The sequence below is a fragment of the Typopeltis vanoorti genome, chromosome 6 (assembly GCF_054136105.1).
Source record: "Typopeltis vanoorti isolate ZY-2024b chromosome 6, IOZ_Tvanoo_1.0, whole genome shotgun sequence".
Classification (NCBI taxonomy): Eukaryota; Metazoa; Arthropoda; class Arachnida; order Uropygi; family Thelyphonidae; genus Typopeltis; species Typopeltis vanoorti.
The window spans coordinates 81,890,567-81,907,411 of NC_143554.1; the positions used below are offsets into that span (position 1 = coordinate 81,890,567).

Below are 16,845 nucleotides of genomic sequence, written 5' to 3' on the forward strand. Positions count from 1 at the left end.
AACGATTCTGTCTATTTTCATCGTCTTTGTCTTTTTATTGCTGACCTTCATACCATATCTATTACAACAGTTATTCAATTTAGTCAAGGAATCTTGCAGACTCATAGTGGAATTATTGATAAGTATAACATCGTCCACATAAAGCAAAGAGCTGACATTAACATCTCCAATTTTGATATCATGTTTAATACACTTTCCTTCATAAATAATGAATAACAGAGGGGATAATGTACATCTTTGTCTCACACCAGATTTAACATTAAACCATCTTCCTATACTTCCTTCAATTCTAACTGCTGACTTACAACTCAAGTATTGTATCAAGTATTGCTTGATATAATGCCCCACTGACACCATATAACTGTAGCGTATTGATTTGCTTCTCTCTTGGCACCTTATCATATGCCTTTTCCAGATCTACAAAACTCAAATAGAGATCTTTGTTATATTCCCATGCTTTCTCGACTATTTGTCGTAAAGTGAAGATCTGATCCTGACAGCCTCTATTTGGCCTGAATCCAGCTTGTTCTTCACCAAGCTTTTCTTCTACAATTCTTCTCAACCGTTTCTCAAGTATACTTGCATATATCTTACCAGGAAAACTCAGTAGGGAAAAAACCTCTGTAATTCTCACATTCAGTTTTATTTCCCTTTTTATATATGGGTACTATGAGAGCTCTACTGCAATCATCGGGAATTCGTCCCTCTGTGCAGGCCTTCTGAGTGCAGCCACTGCAAGACTTTTATACCACCATACTTAAGCATTTCTGGTCGAATATCATCTACTCCTGCTGCCTTTCCACATTTTAAGCCTTTGATGTCTTTTTCTATTTCAAGTATGGATATGTATTACTTCAAGTATGGATATGACTGCCATTCAAGAAGATTAGCCTCGTATTTTGTGTTGAATACTATGGCTATTCCTTCTTTTCCTTGATTGTCATTGCCTGAATATAACATTTTATATTTATTGCTCAGAAAGATCTCACCAGTTTTTGTCTTTTTTGTTTCAGTAACCCCTATTATGTAGATCTGGTATTTATCTAATTCCTCATCTAGCTCCATTTCTTTGCCATTGAAGCTTCTTATGTTGATAGTACCGATCTTTAACTTTGGTGATGTTGAGTTGGGGTGTGTTTTCACATTTGTTCCAGTAGCTGTCTTTTTGCTGATCACCCTGGTTCCCTGGTGAAAACAATGGGGGCCTTGTTTAACTGGCCAACGCCCCAGCCGGCATGAAATTTTGTCATGTTGTACCATCATTTTGTAATTTGGTTTAAGCCAATAAGAATTACAATTTGGTCAGCTAAATCCCAAATTGCCAGCCCATCCTCGTTCGTTCAGTATCCAGGTAGATACCCAACAGGGTGCACCACGAGAAGGTCAGGATTGGACATTAGGTCAGAAGCCCTGGTCAGTTCTCCACATTCCTTTAAAGGCTATATGGAGGTCTCCTCTGTTATACAGCTTTGACCCTTAAATTCCTGTGGCATTTTTTGTGATATTTTCATTTTTGTAAGCATGCATAAATCATTTCTGTTCATAAATATAAAGCACCATGAGGCGACCCTGTGACATCTGGTATTTATTTCTGTGCCAATAATTTTGCTCATTGAATAATCATTTTTGTAGATTCACAGCAACCTGATCTTCTTTAATCCATTATCCAAGTTTTTAATTTATTTTCAATTTCTGGACATTTTGCTGGTTTTCTGCGGAAATTGTGTTTTTTAGAATTTGCTTCTTTTAATTGTTACTCTTGTTTCCTCCAAGTTGATACCATGTTTTCTTTCTGCTGCTGCTCTGTTGCCATTTTTTCCCGTACTCAATCACTCTACACTTAAACGCAATTGTATAGCAATGTCTGTGCTTCGTAGAATCCATGGGCTATAATAAAATTTAAATACAGGTAGCCCTTGTTCAACGCGGTACTTATTCAATGTGGTTTCGATATAACAAGTTCTACAAATTGTGGAAATCCTTTATCTTTTCATATATTTTTCACCGCACGACTTAAAAATCAAATTTTGTCTTCATTAACTTTGAGTCTACCCGTATTGTGCATGTAGTTATAAGTAGAGAATTTATATTAGGGGAAATACCTTTTAGCGTGCACGTACATCAATTGTTTACCGAATAAAGTGTTTATTGCTGAAAATTGTCTTCGTTTTCTGCCAGGAAAGCACATTAAAAATCATAAGTGTGTTAATCTCAAGCTGAGCACTTTTTTCTGGTGAGTTACATACAACGTGTAATGCTTTTTTATGTAAAAATTTTATTTTTATAGTAATGGTCACTTAGAGGACTTTTCCGATATGGTTGAAAATTAAATTAGTGAATTAATTGATGGGGAAATAGATTTAAATGAAGAGGAACTGGTACAATTAATACATGATGTCGAACCAAATGGTGGGGAAAGTTCTGCCGAAGATTCTGATTGTGATGAATCCGTTAAAAAATTCAGTTTAAAGAAATTAGCAGAAGGATTGGGCTTGGCAAGAAAGTTAGGGATAGCCACCTTATTTTATGGATAATGATCTCTCTCTGGAAAATTCATGAGACAATTCGATATTTGTTTAGAATTATGAACTTAATAAAAAAATTGCAGCATAGTGGCAAGCAAGGTCTTATTACTGAATTTTTAAATAAACCTGCTTAAGTATGCAATGAGAATTATAGGAGATTTTAAGTGATGACAACGTCTGGCCACACGTAAATAAAGAACATCTACAAAATGTTCGTTTTGAAGACAGTGATGATGATTAAAATATGCACTTTATTTTATTTTGTCTAAAACGTTTATGCATTATGTGCAATGAAGTTTACGTACAATTTGTATTTGTTTCATGGTTTATTTTATATGTTTTTCTTAACTTACATGAATTACCTGAATTAAATAAAAAAAATATTTTTGTTGGGTATGTCATTGTTGTTTATATAATTAAAAAAAAAAACGATTTCAGAATATAACTCTACTTTTTCTATGTAATCTGAGTCTCGCATAACACGATTTATATAACATGGCATTTCTATGGAACCTAACATCCGCATTATACAAGGGTTACCTGTATAATGTGTTGATTATTAGTTTAAATGTGTGATCGTTGACGGCTGTGCAACTATTCAAACTGATCACACATTACTGACAAGTGGTGATGCACCATAACTGCGCATACATAAAAAAAACACCAAAGTGTATGAGATGCATTGTTTATAAGAGGAATTCTAATTTTCAGGTACAAAAAAGCGAGTCTTATAAGGCAAAAAATATGATAATTACTCCAGACATCTAGGATATCCTTATCCTCAGTTTTCATGTCACCTTTATCAGTACTCTTTCCTCCATTTTATAGGTTCTTCAAAAGCCTTCAGAACATTTTGTCACCTTCATGATATTTATTTTTCATATTCTTATCAAAGTATTCCCATTGTCCGTGCGGTTAGCCTAGTGGCTATGCGCTTCGCAACCAGCCTCAGAAAGGAGTGTCCTGGGTTTGATTCCTGTCGGCAATGTGAGGAGCTTAAGGATCTTTCTCAGACATAGCCAAGTTAGTCAGTTTTGGGCGTGGACTGCAGAGTTTTTCTCCCCAGTTTATCTGGGGTTTTTCCTCCCACAAGCAGGCAAACCAGTTCCGTGAACACACATAGTTACAGACATAGGACACACTGGGAGGCATAGGGCTAGCCGCCTTATCCTTGGGACAGGTACAGCTTAGAAGGGCTACAGATAGCTCCGTAACAGGCCACTAGGTCTAATATCTGAAGGGAAGAAGAATTCCCATTACTTTTGTTTGGTAACTTTTACACAGAGCTTAGCTATCTTACATTTCGGTATATTTTTAGGGTATCTGTCAACTTATTTGCTAAGAATTTTCAGTATGCTTTTTTCTTTTCTAGGACTGCTTCTTTAACTTCTTGTGTCCACCATGGCATTCTTATTTTTCTATCCTTGCAAACAACTTCACCACAACCTCCCTAGCTGAATCAATCAATGTCTTCAGAGTTTACTACTGAGACTCTAAGGTTTGATGCTTGTTTTCAATTTGTTTCATTTTTTTTTCAATAATGTTTGTATAGTCAACTCTACAATTTACTTGCAAAAGCTGGTCAACTTTAATTTTTTTTAAAATGTTGTTACATACTGTTCTTTTCAATGTGATATCCATTTTTATCTTGCTTAGTACTAAGTAATTGTCACTTCCCATTTGAAATTCTCTGTACACTCCTGTATCCTGAATCAGCATTATGATATTACTATCAACAATGACATAGTCAATGGGGCTTTTCTTATTTCTTCTCTCCATGTGAATTTGTGCACATCTTTATGTTGAAACATGATGTTAGTAATGACTAATCCATGTCCTGAGCAGAAGTCTAGTAAATACTATTATTATTAGCTTTGCCCTTTTCTCCAAATTTTTCCCAAATGTCCCTGTATGTCTGGTGGGATTCATTTCCTACTCTGTTGTTCAAATCTCCAACAAGGATCACTTTATTCCATTTTCTTTATGTCAGCTGCCTGTTCTAATGACTCCAAAAATTTCTCCACTTTTTCCTTAGAAGAACCTTCTGTGGAATCATTAAGTACAAATAAGTCAGTTTCATTGTCCATGTCTCCATTTTGAAGTTTGCCATGGAAGACTTAAAAAACATTAATAAAAGGTCAATATTATGATCTCTAGGAGGATTTCATGTCTTGAGCAATACAATACTAGGACAAAACACTTGATAAAAGGTTTAATTTTTAAACTCTTCATCACTTAGAATTTTTGACGATTCAGGTTTCACCTACTTGGTATAAAAATGATGACTACAGATATTTATCTTTTTTTTTTTTTTTTTAAATAGCAGGATACATTTTTCTATAAAAATGAAGCAGTGGTAAAGTGCAATTTAATATATTAATAAATCTGCGAATATATAACTTATTATTTCTGATAATTACTGGAAATACTGGTCGGCAGTAGATGGCGTTGGTGGTTTGAGTGGTGGAGCTGGAGTTGTAGAGCAGGTGCCCTCCCTCGATGAGTCTTTGGACTCCCTGGAGGTGTCAAATAATAATTAAACATAAAACTCAGCAATAAATTAAGATGCAGCTTACCTCCAAAATTGTTTCTCCTTCTTCATTTTTAACTTCTTGAACATCTTCTGCACCTGCCTCAATTGCTACCTCCATAGCTTTATCAATACTAAGTGGTGTTCCATCAAGAGTACCAGTTACCTTAAAAATACCTTTCTTATCAAAAAAGAGACGACTCCGGCCCTCTTCTTTTATTCCAACATTCCTGAAGGAAAAGTTTTTTTTTTGTAATTTTTTTAAACATTATATATAATGAAGTGTATACATGTGTGAGAGAGAAAGACAGTTGAAATAATAAAAACCAGTATGGGTTCAGATTCACTAAACTCCTTAATCATGACCATATTCTGAAATATATGCATTACTGCATTTCTTTTAAATGGCAATTATAACTCTTCGAAGTTGAAGAGACAGTATCATCCATCATCTCTACTCGATACATAATTTTAAACAATTTAAGATTAACAATTGGAGAAACTGTTGATAAAATGCATATTTATTTGGTGCATCTCATGATGGTCACCTTAAAATTTAGAAATGCACAAAGCATAATTAAAATTTTTGTGTGTGTGTGTGTGTGTGATTTCAATTAATTTTTTTTAACTTTTCAATACAAATAACTGTCTGTGAGACAAGTTTTTATTTTATTTTTTTTTAATACTTTCTTCTTACCATTTATATATATAATCAAATCCTTTTCATTACCTTCGAATGACCTGGCTATGTTGTTTATAATAATTTGTGACAAATCAATTACAATTCGGGTAAGAAAACATTCAAACAATGTCAGAGAATTCTCGGAAACTATTTGTGTATTACAGCACCATTGATGAGAGTTATCCAGAAGACTGTAAATGGTGGTGGGGGGAAGCAGACAGTAAGAGATTGTCTGCTGTGACCAATAACAATGGATCTGACCATGCAGTAGTGGCTCACTGTTTCTCTTATAGTCACTAAGTTAGCTATCTCAAGAGACCAGCATGGCCTATTCACTATGGCAATAACCTATAAGGAAAAGCACATGCATAATATGTACTGCTCCTCTGAACTCCAACCTTCTAAGACAGTGGTTCTTAACCAGTGTTCTGCGGTGAAAGATGTCACATGACACAGTTCAGTATAATTGGTTACTCTGATTCTAACAACTGAAGACTGTTTTGCATGTTGACTTCTAAACCAATAGAATATCATTCATAGGTACTATTTTTAATGTGTAAAAATTTAACAATATTGGAATAATAGATTTCAAGTTACTTTCCTTCCTTAAATGCACACAATTATGACTGATACGAAATCCATTTGCAGTTAATACATCGAGTTGTGAATTTTTGTTACAAGAGGAAGAACAATTAGTTACCTTGTATACAGATTGTACTCTAAAAATGAAATTCTCTGAAATAACTCTTGAGGAATTTTGGATTTTTGTCCAAGCCGAATACCTAGCTCTCTCCACAAGGTCACTGAAAATTTTGTTACAGTTTTCAACATCATATTTGTGTGAGCTCGGTTTCTCAACAATAACCCATATAAAAACTAAAAAGCATATAAGACTTACTAATATAGAAAAGAGATGAGGGTAGCTGTATCACATATTAGACCTGATATTGCTGAAATCTGCAAAAGCTGACAAGCTAAAGTATAGCATTAAAATAAGTTCCATTTTTTTTAAAGGCAAGTTCATGCATATGTTTATTGTTAGCTTTATGATCCTAATGCTTTTGGTGTTCCCCAAATTTTTCTTATAATCAAAAGTGTTCCATGACTTTGAAAAGTTTAAGAACCACTGTTCTAAGATATAGAAAAGTATCCACTACTTAGTTCCAAGTGTTTGATTCCCAAAATCTTGAAAATGTGTGTTAATATTATTACACAAATAGGACATTCTTTTTTTTTTTTTTAACCCTTTCAGGACCAGAAGAACTTATGAAGTAATACAAAGTTTTTAGGTATTAAAATGACTTTATTAGGTATCTATTTAACATAAAACATCATCATTATGTAGGAAAAAATCGTAGGTTTTATAGAATTTCATGGGACACGTGTCCCAATGGACGTAAAGGGTTGCAAATAAATTAAAATTTTATGTGGGGACACATATGTTCCATGGTCCTGAAAGGGTTAAGTGAATACCACCTGCGAGAGGTTGTAAACCTATAGCACATTTAGAACCATGGGTGATCTATGAAGGGTTAGATAATCTTCTCCTGATTTAGATACCAAACTAAAATTTTTTTTTCAAGCCACTTCAGGCCTTCAATAAGCAGGGTAGTTTGTATCACACTATCTGCCACCTAAAGATTTTTATAAATATCTATGTCACAGTAAACAACGAAAAGGCAACACCAAGAATGAAATTGTTTCATTTTCTCTTTTTCTTCCAGACAAGGAGGAGACCAGTTTCAATAACTTTTGTAGTCCCATTATTTCCATATCTACCAAAGTATAATACTTGTCCAGTTTCATTAGTAAATTTTGCATGATTTACAGTTATTAATTCAGATTTCTTGCAAGGAAATTACCATGTATTTAAAAACAAATTTCACTTGTATTTATGGCTTAAATATAAACAGTGCTCCAGAAATACAACTTATATCTGCTTTATATAAATATTGTTATAAGTGATGTTAAAAAAGGGGGAGGGGAGGAATGTTATACTGACAAAACAAAGTAATACATTTTTTAATTCTCACTATACATTGTTGTTGTTATGTCCCATCGAGTCATTTTCGACTCCTGGTGATTCTATGAACATACACTCTCCATTCAGATCTGTCCCTGGCCATATCTTTCAGAATTTCCAGGCACATTCCAGTTGCTAATTTAAACTCCATCCCCCATCTAATTCTTGGTCTTCCTCTTCGCCTATCTCCAGCAACTTTGGCAAGCATCATCATCTTCTCCAGACTGTCATTTACTTGCATAATATGTCCAAAGTATAACAATTTTTATTTGATGGTAATAGCTTTGAGGGAGCAATCTGGCTTTATTCTGTCTATCACTGATTTATTGATTTGCTTTGCAGTCCATAGTATTCTTAGTAAGCATCTCCAAACCCATAATTCAAATGCATCATCTTCCTTCTCTCACTCTTTCTCAGGATCCAACTTTCACATCCATACAGTATCACAGCAAATACAAATGCTTTCATGATTCTGATTTTTGTTGCAAGGCTAATATCTTTATCTTTAAATATCTTGCTTAAATTTGTCATTGCTTTCTTTCTGAGTAATAATCTTCTAACTACTTCAGTACGATACCCATCTTTATCAATTCAGGATCCTAGGAGCACAAAATTGTTAATTACTTCCATTTTTCTCCCCATCTACTTCAAAATCATTAAATTCACATGCTGCCATAACTTTTGTCTTTTTTGAGGTTAAGTTTAAGGTCTTATTTAGCACTTTCTTCTTTAACTTTCATAATAAGTTCCTCTATACATTACCTGTAATTATACAGAAAGAGGCTTTCTTTTACACACAGCTCATCACAACTGAATTTGTGTTTTCTTTCATTTATTGTTCATAATGAAGGGTGAATTTATACACTCATGAGCAGTTGAATTAGAGATTCCTGCCTTGTTGGTGAAATGGTGCTGTGGTCGCCCCGGCGAATAGAATAGTGCCACACGGTGCAAGATGGGGATGTCGTCAGACCTTGTACTGACTGTCTGAGTAATAGTCGAGCACAGAATGGGGAAGACTCAAAGTCGCAGCGATTTCAATTGCGGCTAGCTAGTCTAAGCCAGACGTATGGGGCACTCCATCTCCGAAGTCGTGCAGGCACTGTGCTTTTCACGGGCCACTGTGTCAAGAGTGTACCGTAAGTACATGGAATCAGGTAAAACCACAGCCGGCAGGGAAAACTGCCATGGTGTACAACGTGTCGATGACAGGGGACACTGTCGTCTAGCTCAGATGGTAACAGCAGATAGACAGGCCACAGTGGCGCAGATCACTCGCCAATTCAGTGCTGGACACAACAATGATGTGTGAGCTGCCATACCATCCAGAACCATCTCCTCGCTATGGAGTACAGAAGCCACCGCCTGACTAGGGTACCTCTGCTCACCGCACGTCACAAGACACAACGATTAGCATGGATGCAGGAACATCGGCATTGGACCCTCGACGCATGGAAAAAGGTCGTTTGGACTGATGAGTCGAGGTACACGCCGATGGCGACATACGTCGCCAAGCACGTGAAGCGAGAATCCCTCGTGCCAGCAGGGTACAGTTCAGGCCAGTGGTGGTGGTATCCTAATATGGGGACTGTTTACATGGGATGAAATGGGCACCCATTTCTGAAGACAAAAAACAGGTGAGATCTTTCTAAGTGAGAAATGCAAAATGTTATATTTAAGCAATGAAAATCAGGGAAAATAAGGAGTGGCTATAGTATTCAACACTAAATATGAGGATAATCTTCTTGAATGGCAGGCATTATCAGAATAGGGAACTGGACAATGACTTATTTGTGTTTATGGTCCCATAGAAGGTTCTACCAAGGAAGAAATGAAGGAATTTTTTGAGGCATTAGAGAGGACAGCTGGCTCAATGAAAAAGAAAAAGTTAGTCCTTGTTGGAGCTCTAAACAGCAGAGAAGGAATGATTACCAGACATATAGAAATATTTTGGAAAAAATTGGAGAAAAATTCAAAGCTAATAATAATGATAAATGCCTGCTGGATTTTTGTTCAGGATATGGAATAGTTATTACTAATACCATGTTCAAAAACATAAAAATGTGCACAAATTCACGTGGAGAGAAGATGCAAGAAATAAGATAAGTCTCATTGATTATATTATAGTTAATAGTGATGCTTTTCCACTGGTTCAAGACACGAGTACATAGAGGATTTTATATAGGAAATGATCACTATTTAGTTTTGAGCAGGTTAAATTGAATTCCATATTGAAAAGAAGAGTGTAAGAAAGTTTTAAAACAAATCAAGGTTAAGCAGCTCTCAGAGATTTAGAGGTGAATTGCAGACTGAAATACACAAAGATCACTAAAGAAAAAATTAAAGAGTTTGAATACAAGAACCGACCTTGGCAATTCAGTGGCAAATCCTGAAGAAAACATTGACTGATTCAGCTAGAAAGGCATGTGCTTTAATGTCCTGAGTCCATGGTGGACTCAGGACATTAAAGAGGTAGTGAAGGTAAAGAAGAAGGCATATCCAAAGTTCCTTGCAAGTAAGTCAGCTTGTGCTCTTAGAGAATACAGAGAAAAATATAGGAAAGAAAAGCACTGTGTAAAACTAGCTGAGCAAAAGTCATGCAAAGACTTTTGCAAGAACGCAGAAAATAAATACCAGGAAGGTGGCAAAATATTCTGGAGGCTATTAGAAAAGTTTAAAAAATGAAGGAAAAAGTACTAAAAGGAATCAGAGATGATAAAGGTGACATGACATGAAAACTGAAAATAAAGATATTTCTAGATGTTTGGAGTAATTACTTTGAAAGACTGCTAAATGAAACAAGAAGTGCCAGCATGGTGGTAGAAAACTCCCAACAGGAATGCAGTCAGAAATACATATCCATACTTGAAATAGAAAAAGTCATCAAAAACCTGAAATGTGGAAAGGCAGCTGGAGTAGATGATATTTGACCATAAATGCTCAAACATGGAGGTATAAAAGTTTTTCAGTGACTGCATTGTATAATTCGGAAGGCCTGGTCCGAGGGTCAAATTCCAGATGATTGGAGCAGAGCTCTCATAGTACCCATCTATAAAATGAGAAATGCGAGAATTGTAGAGTATTCCTGGTAAGATTTATGCAAGTATACTTGAGAAACAGTTGAGAAGGATTGTGGAAGGGGAGCTTGGGAAAAACAAGCTGGAAAAACAAACAGGCCAAACAGAGGTCGTCAGGATCAACTATTCATTTTAAGACAAATAGTTGATAAATTTTGGGAATATAACAAGGATTTGTATTTAAGTTTTGTTGATCTGGAAAAGGCATATGACAAGGTGCCAAGAGGAAAGCTCTTCAAAATGCAATGGTTATATGGTGTAAATGGAACATTATATTGAATAATACATAGTCTCTATTGAAGCTGTAAGCAGCAGTTAGAATTGAAGGAGGTATGGGAAGATTGTTAATATTAAATCAGGTGTGCAATGCAGGTGCACATTATCTCCACTGTTATTCATTATCTATATCGATCACATTATGAAGGAAGTGGTATTGAATCTGATATCAACATTGCTGATGTTACACTTCTGAACAAATCCAGCACAGATCTACAATATTCTCTGACTAAATTGAATAACTGTTGTAATAAATTTGGTATGGAAGACCAAAACAATGAAAATAGGTAAAAACATTGAAAACATCAACTGCATTGTGACTGGTGAACCTATAAAAGTAAAGTATTTCACTATTTTGACATAATTTTTAGTGAAGATGGTAAATTAAATATGGAAATGGACAACAGAATTAGTAAAGCTGGTATGGTAGGAAATCAGCTGAATAAATTCATATGGAATAAGAAATAAATTAGTCAAAACACGAAATTAGCTGTATACAAGATGGTGTTCAAACCAATTTTAACGTATTGATCTGAGAGGTGGGTAAGAAATAAAACACTTGATCAAAGACTCGAGACCTCTGATATGAGAGTTCTGAGAAAGATTAATGGAGTGAACAGATGGCATCAATGGCAGTATCATATTAAAAATTAGAATATTAGGAAAGAACATGCAATTGTTAGCATTTGGGAACACATTAATAGAGCTAATCTGAAGTGTTCTTCCAGGTTAGCAGGAAAAAAAACCTAGAGGAAGAAGACCAATATGTAGATGGATGGATACAGTAAAACGTGCCTTAAAAGACAAAAATATAAGATCTGATAACATCAGTTTTGAGATAACAGATTCATTTGGAGGAAAATTGTTGATCAGAAGTTAATAATGGTGTAACTTTTTTCATGTAGTACTATTATAATTATCCAGTACATCCCCTGAGGGTGCATATCAGGAATTTGATGATGATGATGTTGATGAGTGCTAGGAAAATAATATTTAAAAACTATTTTTTAAAACTTTGAAAAATGTTTACAATTTTCAAACTTAGAAAATGTATTTATTTTTCTAGTATGTGGCAACTGTTTAACTGGCAAACCTACTGTTGTATTTACCTTGTATTCCTGTTGTTTGAATTGCTTGTTGTTTTTCACATACACAATGATGATGTACTGTTATTTTCAGTAAGAAATATTTCTGCTTTTCATTAGTTTATTACTGTAGTTATCAAGTTATTTTCTTGTTTTATAGTTAACATCCACTCTGAATTGATGGCTCTCAAGCCTGGTGATATTAAAAACAATATTACCTAAGTTATCTAGCCAAGAAATTAGCTGTAAGAGTAAGCATGTAACTTAAAAACATAACATTTCAAAGAAACAAAATTACTTTCTTCTATATAGTACAGATTTAAATAAGTTTTGACATATCAGCCAAAATATGTCAGTGACACAATTCTCTCTTACCGTATTTACTTGAATATAACACTTGTTTTCCCAAAATTAAAGTTAAAAAATCATTGTGCGTGGGGATTTTCAGAAGCTCAAGTTTTTCAGGAAAAAACTGTTCTCAACGTTATTTATGCAATCGGCTGCCCGCCCACCTTCATCACGTGACACATTCAAATCTTTAATGGCAATACTAATTCAAATTAGCAAACGACTAATGAGAAGTGAAAGCTGAGCACAAAATGGACAGCAATGGTAGGCCAGTAGAGATAGCACAGCTATGAAGACATGCATATGATTGGTGTAGCATTAACAAAAGATCATCACACAACTCAACGACAAAGGCAAGCCGACGATTGTTGAGTTGATATGCTCATTCTCTTCAACCAAATTCCAAAATACCTGAAACTACCATAACATTCACAATCTATTTCTTAGTTATATGCGAAACATTTTAATTTCTTTTATTATGATGTAAAATCACGGGCGCAACATATGCAAGGGCGAGTTATATTTGAGTAAATACAGTATTATGGAATAAATATTTGCCTAACATAACAGCACTCTTTGCTTATTTCCTAAATTTTAGTTGTTTTGTGTGATAAGGAAACTTCTATCCATAAACCAAAAGGTAATTCCCATCACTGCTGGGAACTTGAACAAAACAGACATTGGATGCAAGAACGACAAAAAAATTCAAATGGAAGACCAACTATCTAGGTGAACTGATAAAAAGCAGCACCTGAATCTAAAATATAAATACTGTACAAGAAAACCTCACTTAACAAGATTAATTAATCCATCAATTAATGAGCGATAAGCAAAATCACATTAAGCAAATACAATAAAAATAGGAATAATTATAATTCAAACATCAGTTAGCATAAATTTGAAACAAAATTTACAGTATAAGCTCTATTAGAGAATAAAACCATCAAAGTTAATAAAAATCAATTGTTTAAATTTTTATTTAATGTCTAAACATTTGATTGAGCAACTTTTTTACAAAAAAATTAAATAAAGATGTCTGAATAATGCTTGACTTTTTCATCTTGTCATGCAATTTGCAATAGCTGGTGATTGCTTGATCAAGATTTTGGCAGATTTCAAAGCTTCCTTCCATATCAGGATCAGCATCAAACAAAATTTCCTTAGCATGCTCAATGTAAGTGAAAACTAGCTCAAGTTCTTTTGCAGTTAGCTTCTTAGTCGTAACATTCTCTTCTTGTTCGCACTCCTTATTTTCTTCTTCTTCATATGCACAACTATCATCATCATCATCATCATCATCAAATTCCTGCCATGTACCCTCAAGGGGTATACAGGATATGACAGTACTACATGAAAAAATTACATCATTACTAACTTCCTATCTACAATTTTCCTCCAAATCAGTCTGTTACTTGTCAAGACTCCAACATTATCAGATCTTATATTTCTATCGTCTAAGGCACTTTGTACCGTATCAATCCACCTATATCTTGGTCTTCCTCTGGGTCGTTTTCCTGCCAACCTGGCAGAGAACACTTGTTTTGCTAATCTTTCCTCTCCCATTCTATTTAAGTGACCATACCATCTGAGATTAGCTCTGCTAACGCATTCCTGGATGCTGACAATGTCAAGTTCTTTCCTAATATCCTCATTTTTAATATGATATTGCCATTGATGCCATCTGTTCACGCCTCTAATCTTTCTCAGGACTCTCATATCTGCGGTCTCTAGTCTTTGGTCAAGTGTTTTACTTCTGACCCAGCTCTCGGATCCATAAGTTAAAATTGGTTTGAACACAGTCTTGTATACAGCTAATTTAGTGTTCCGACTAATTTCTTTCTTATTCCATATGAATTTATTCAATTGACTTCCCACGATACCAGCTTTGCTGATTCTGTTGTCTATTTCTATATTTAGTTTACCATCTTCAGTAAAAATTGTGCCTAAGTAGCTGAAATGTTTTACTTGTTCCACAGGTTCTCCATTCACAACACAGTTGACATTTTCAATGATTCTGCCTATTTTCATTGTCTTTGTCTTTTTATTGCTGACCTTCATACCATATCTATTACAACAGCTATTCAATTTAGTCAGAGAATCTTGCAGACTTGTAGCATATTTATTTAGAAGTATAACATCATCCGCATAAAGCAAAGAGCTGACATTAACATCTCCAATTTTGATATCAGGTTTAATACCACATTCCTTCATAATGTGATCCATATAGATAATGAATAACAGAGGGGATAATGTACATCCTTGTCTCACACCAGATTTAACAGTAAACCATCTTCCTGTACTTCCTTCAATTCTAACTGCTGACTTACAACTCAAATAAAGACTAAGTATTGCTTGATATAATGCCCCATCGACACCATATAACTGCAGCGTATTGAATAGCTTCTCTCTTGGCACCTTGTCATATGCCTTTTCCAAATCGACAAAACTTAAATACAGATCTTTGTTATATTCCCATGCTTTCTCGACTATTTGTCGTAAAGTGAAGATCTGATCCTGACAGCCTCTATTTGGCCTGAATCCAGCTTGTTCTTCACCAAGCTTTTCTTCCACAATTCTTCTCAACCGTTTCTCAAGTATACTTGCATAGATCTTGCCAGGAACACTCAGTAGGGAAATACCTCTGTAATTCTCACATTCAGTTTTATTTCCCTTTTTATATATGGGTACTATGAGAGCTCTACTCCAATCATCGGGAATTCGTCCCTCTGTCCAGGCTTTCTGAACTATGCAGTGCAGCCACTGTAAGACTCTTATACCACCATACTTCAGCATTTCTGGTCGAATATCATCTACTCCTGCTGCCTTTCCACATTTCAAGCCTTTGATGGCTTTTTCTACTTCAAGTATGGATATGTATTCCTGACTGCATGCCTGGTCAGTGTTTTTTATCACTGTGCTGTCATCACTGCTTGTTTCATTTAGCAGTTTTTCAAAGTAATTACTCCATACTTCAAGGATATCTTTTTCTCCTGTTTTCATTTCACCTTTATCATCTCTAATTCCTTTTACAGCACTCTTTCCTCCATTCCAAAGCTTCTTCAACAACCTCCAGAATATTTTGCCACCTTCTTGATATTTATTTTCTATATTCTTGCCAAAGTCCTCCCATGACTTTTGTTTAGCTAGTTTTACAAACTGTTTAGCTTTCTTACATTTGTCTCTGTATTCTGTAAGAGTAAAAGCTGACTTATTTGCCAGGAACTTTTGATATGCTTTCTTCTTTTCCTTCACTGCCTCTTTAACTTCCTGTGTCCACCAGGGAGTTCTGATTTTTTTATCTTTGCCCACAACCTCACCACATGCCTCTCTGGCAGAATCAATCAATGTTTCCTTCAGAGTTTGCCACTGAATCTCCAAGGTTTGATTCCTGTTCTCAAACTCTTTCATTTTCTTTTCAATAATATTTCTGTATTTTAGTCTACAGTTTACATCTGAGAGCTGCTCAACTTTTATTCGCTTTAAAACTTTCTTACATGTTATTCTTTTCAATATGAAATTCAATTTTATCCTGCTCAAGACTAAATAGTGATCACTTCCAATTTCAAATCCTCTGTACACTCTGGTGTCCTGCACCAGGGAGAAAACATCACTATCAACAATAACATAGTCAATGAGACTTTTCTTATTCCTTGCCTCTTCTCTCCATGTGAATTTGTGCACATTTTTATGTTGGAACATGGTGTTAGTAATAACCAGTCCATGTCCTGAGCAGAAATCCAATAGATATTTGCCATTATTATTAGCTTTGCTCTTTTCTCCAAATTTTCCCAAAATATTTTTGTATGTCTCACAATCATTTCCTACTCTACTATTTAGATCCCCAACAAGGACCAACTTTTCCTTTTTCATTGTGTCAGTTGCTTTTTCTAAAGCCTCAAAAAATTCCTCCACTTCTACCTTAGTAGAACCTTCTGTGGGACCATAGGCACAAATAAGTCTCATTGTCCAGTTCCCCATTCTCATATTTGTCCACATTACTCTACTTGAGACTGACTGCCATTCAAGAAGATTAGCCTCGTATTTTGTGTTGAATACTATGGCCACTCCTTCTTTTCCTTGATTGTTATTGCCTGAATATAACATTTTGTATTTATTGCTCAGAAAGATCTCACCAGTTTTGGTCTTTTTTGTTTCAGTCACCCCTATTATGTCGATCTGGTACTTATCTAATTCCTCAGCTAGCTCCATTTCTTTGCCATTCAGGCTTCTTACGTTGATAGTACCGATCTTTAACTCTGGTGATGTTGAGTTGGGGTTTGTTTTCAGATTTGTTCCAGT

The 16,845-nt window shown here is 35.0% G+C and overlaps 1 protein-coding gene across 1 annotated transcript in view; it reads right to left on the reverse strand.

The window, feature by feature from the left end:
• The window catches only part of LOC150105639 (uncharacterized), an 82,127-nt gene that overhangs the window by 24,621 nt on the left and 40,661 nt on the right, over positions 1-16,845 (reverse strand). Inside the window, exon 4 of the mRNA XM_090394278.1 lies at positions 5,102-5,285. Coding sequence (XP_090250404.1) covers positions 5,102-5,285 — 184 coding nt within the window. The remainder of the gene's footprint in view (positions 1-5,101; positions 5,286-16,845) is intronic.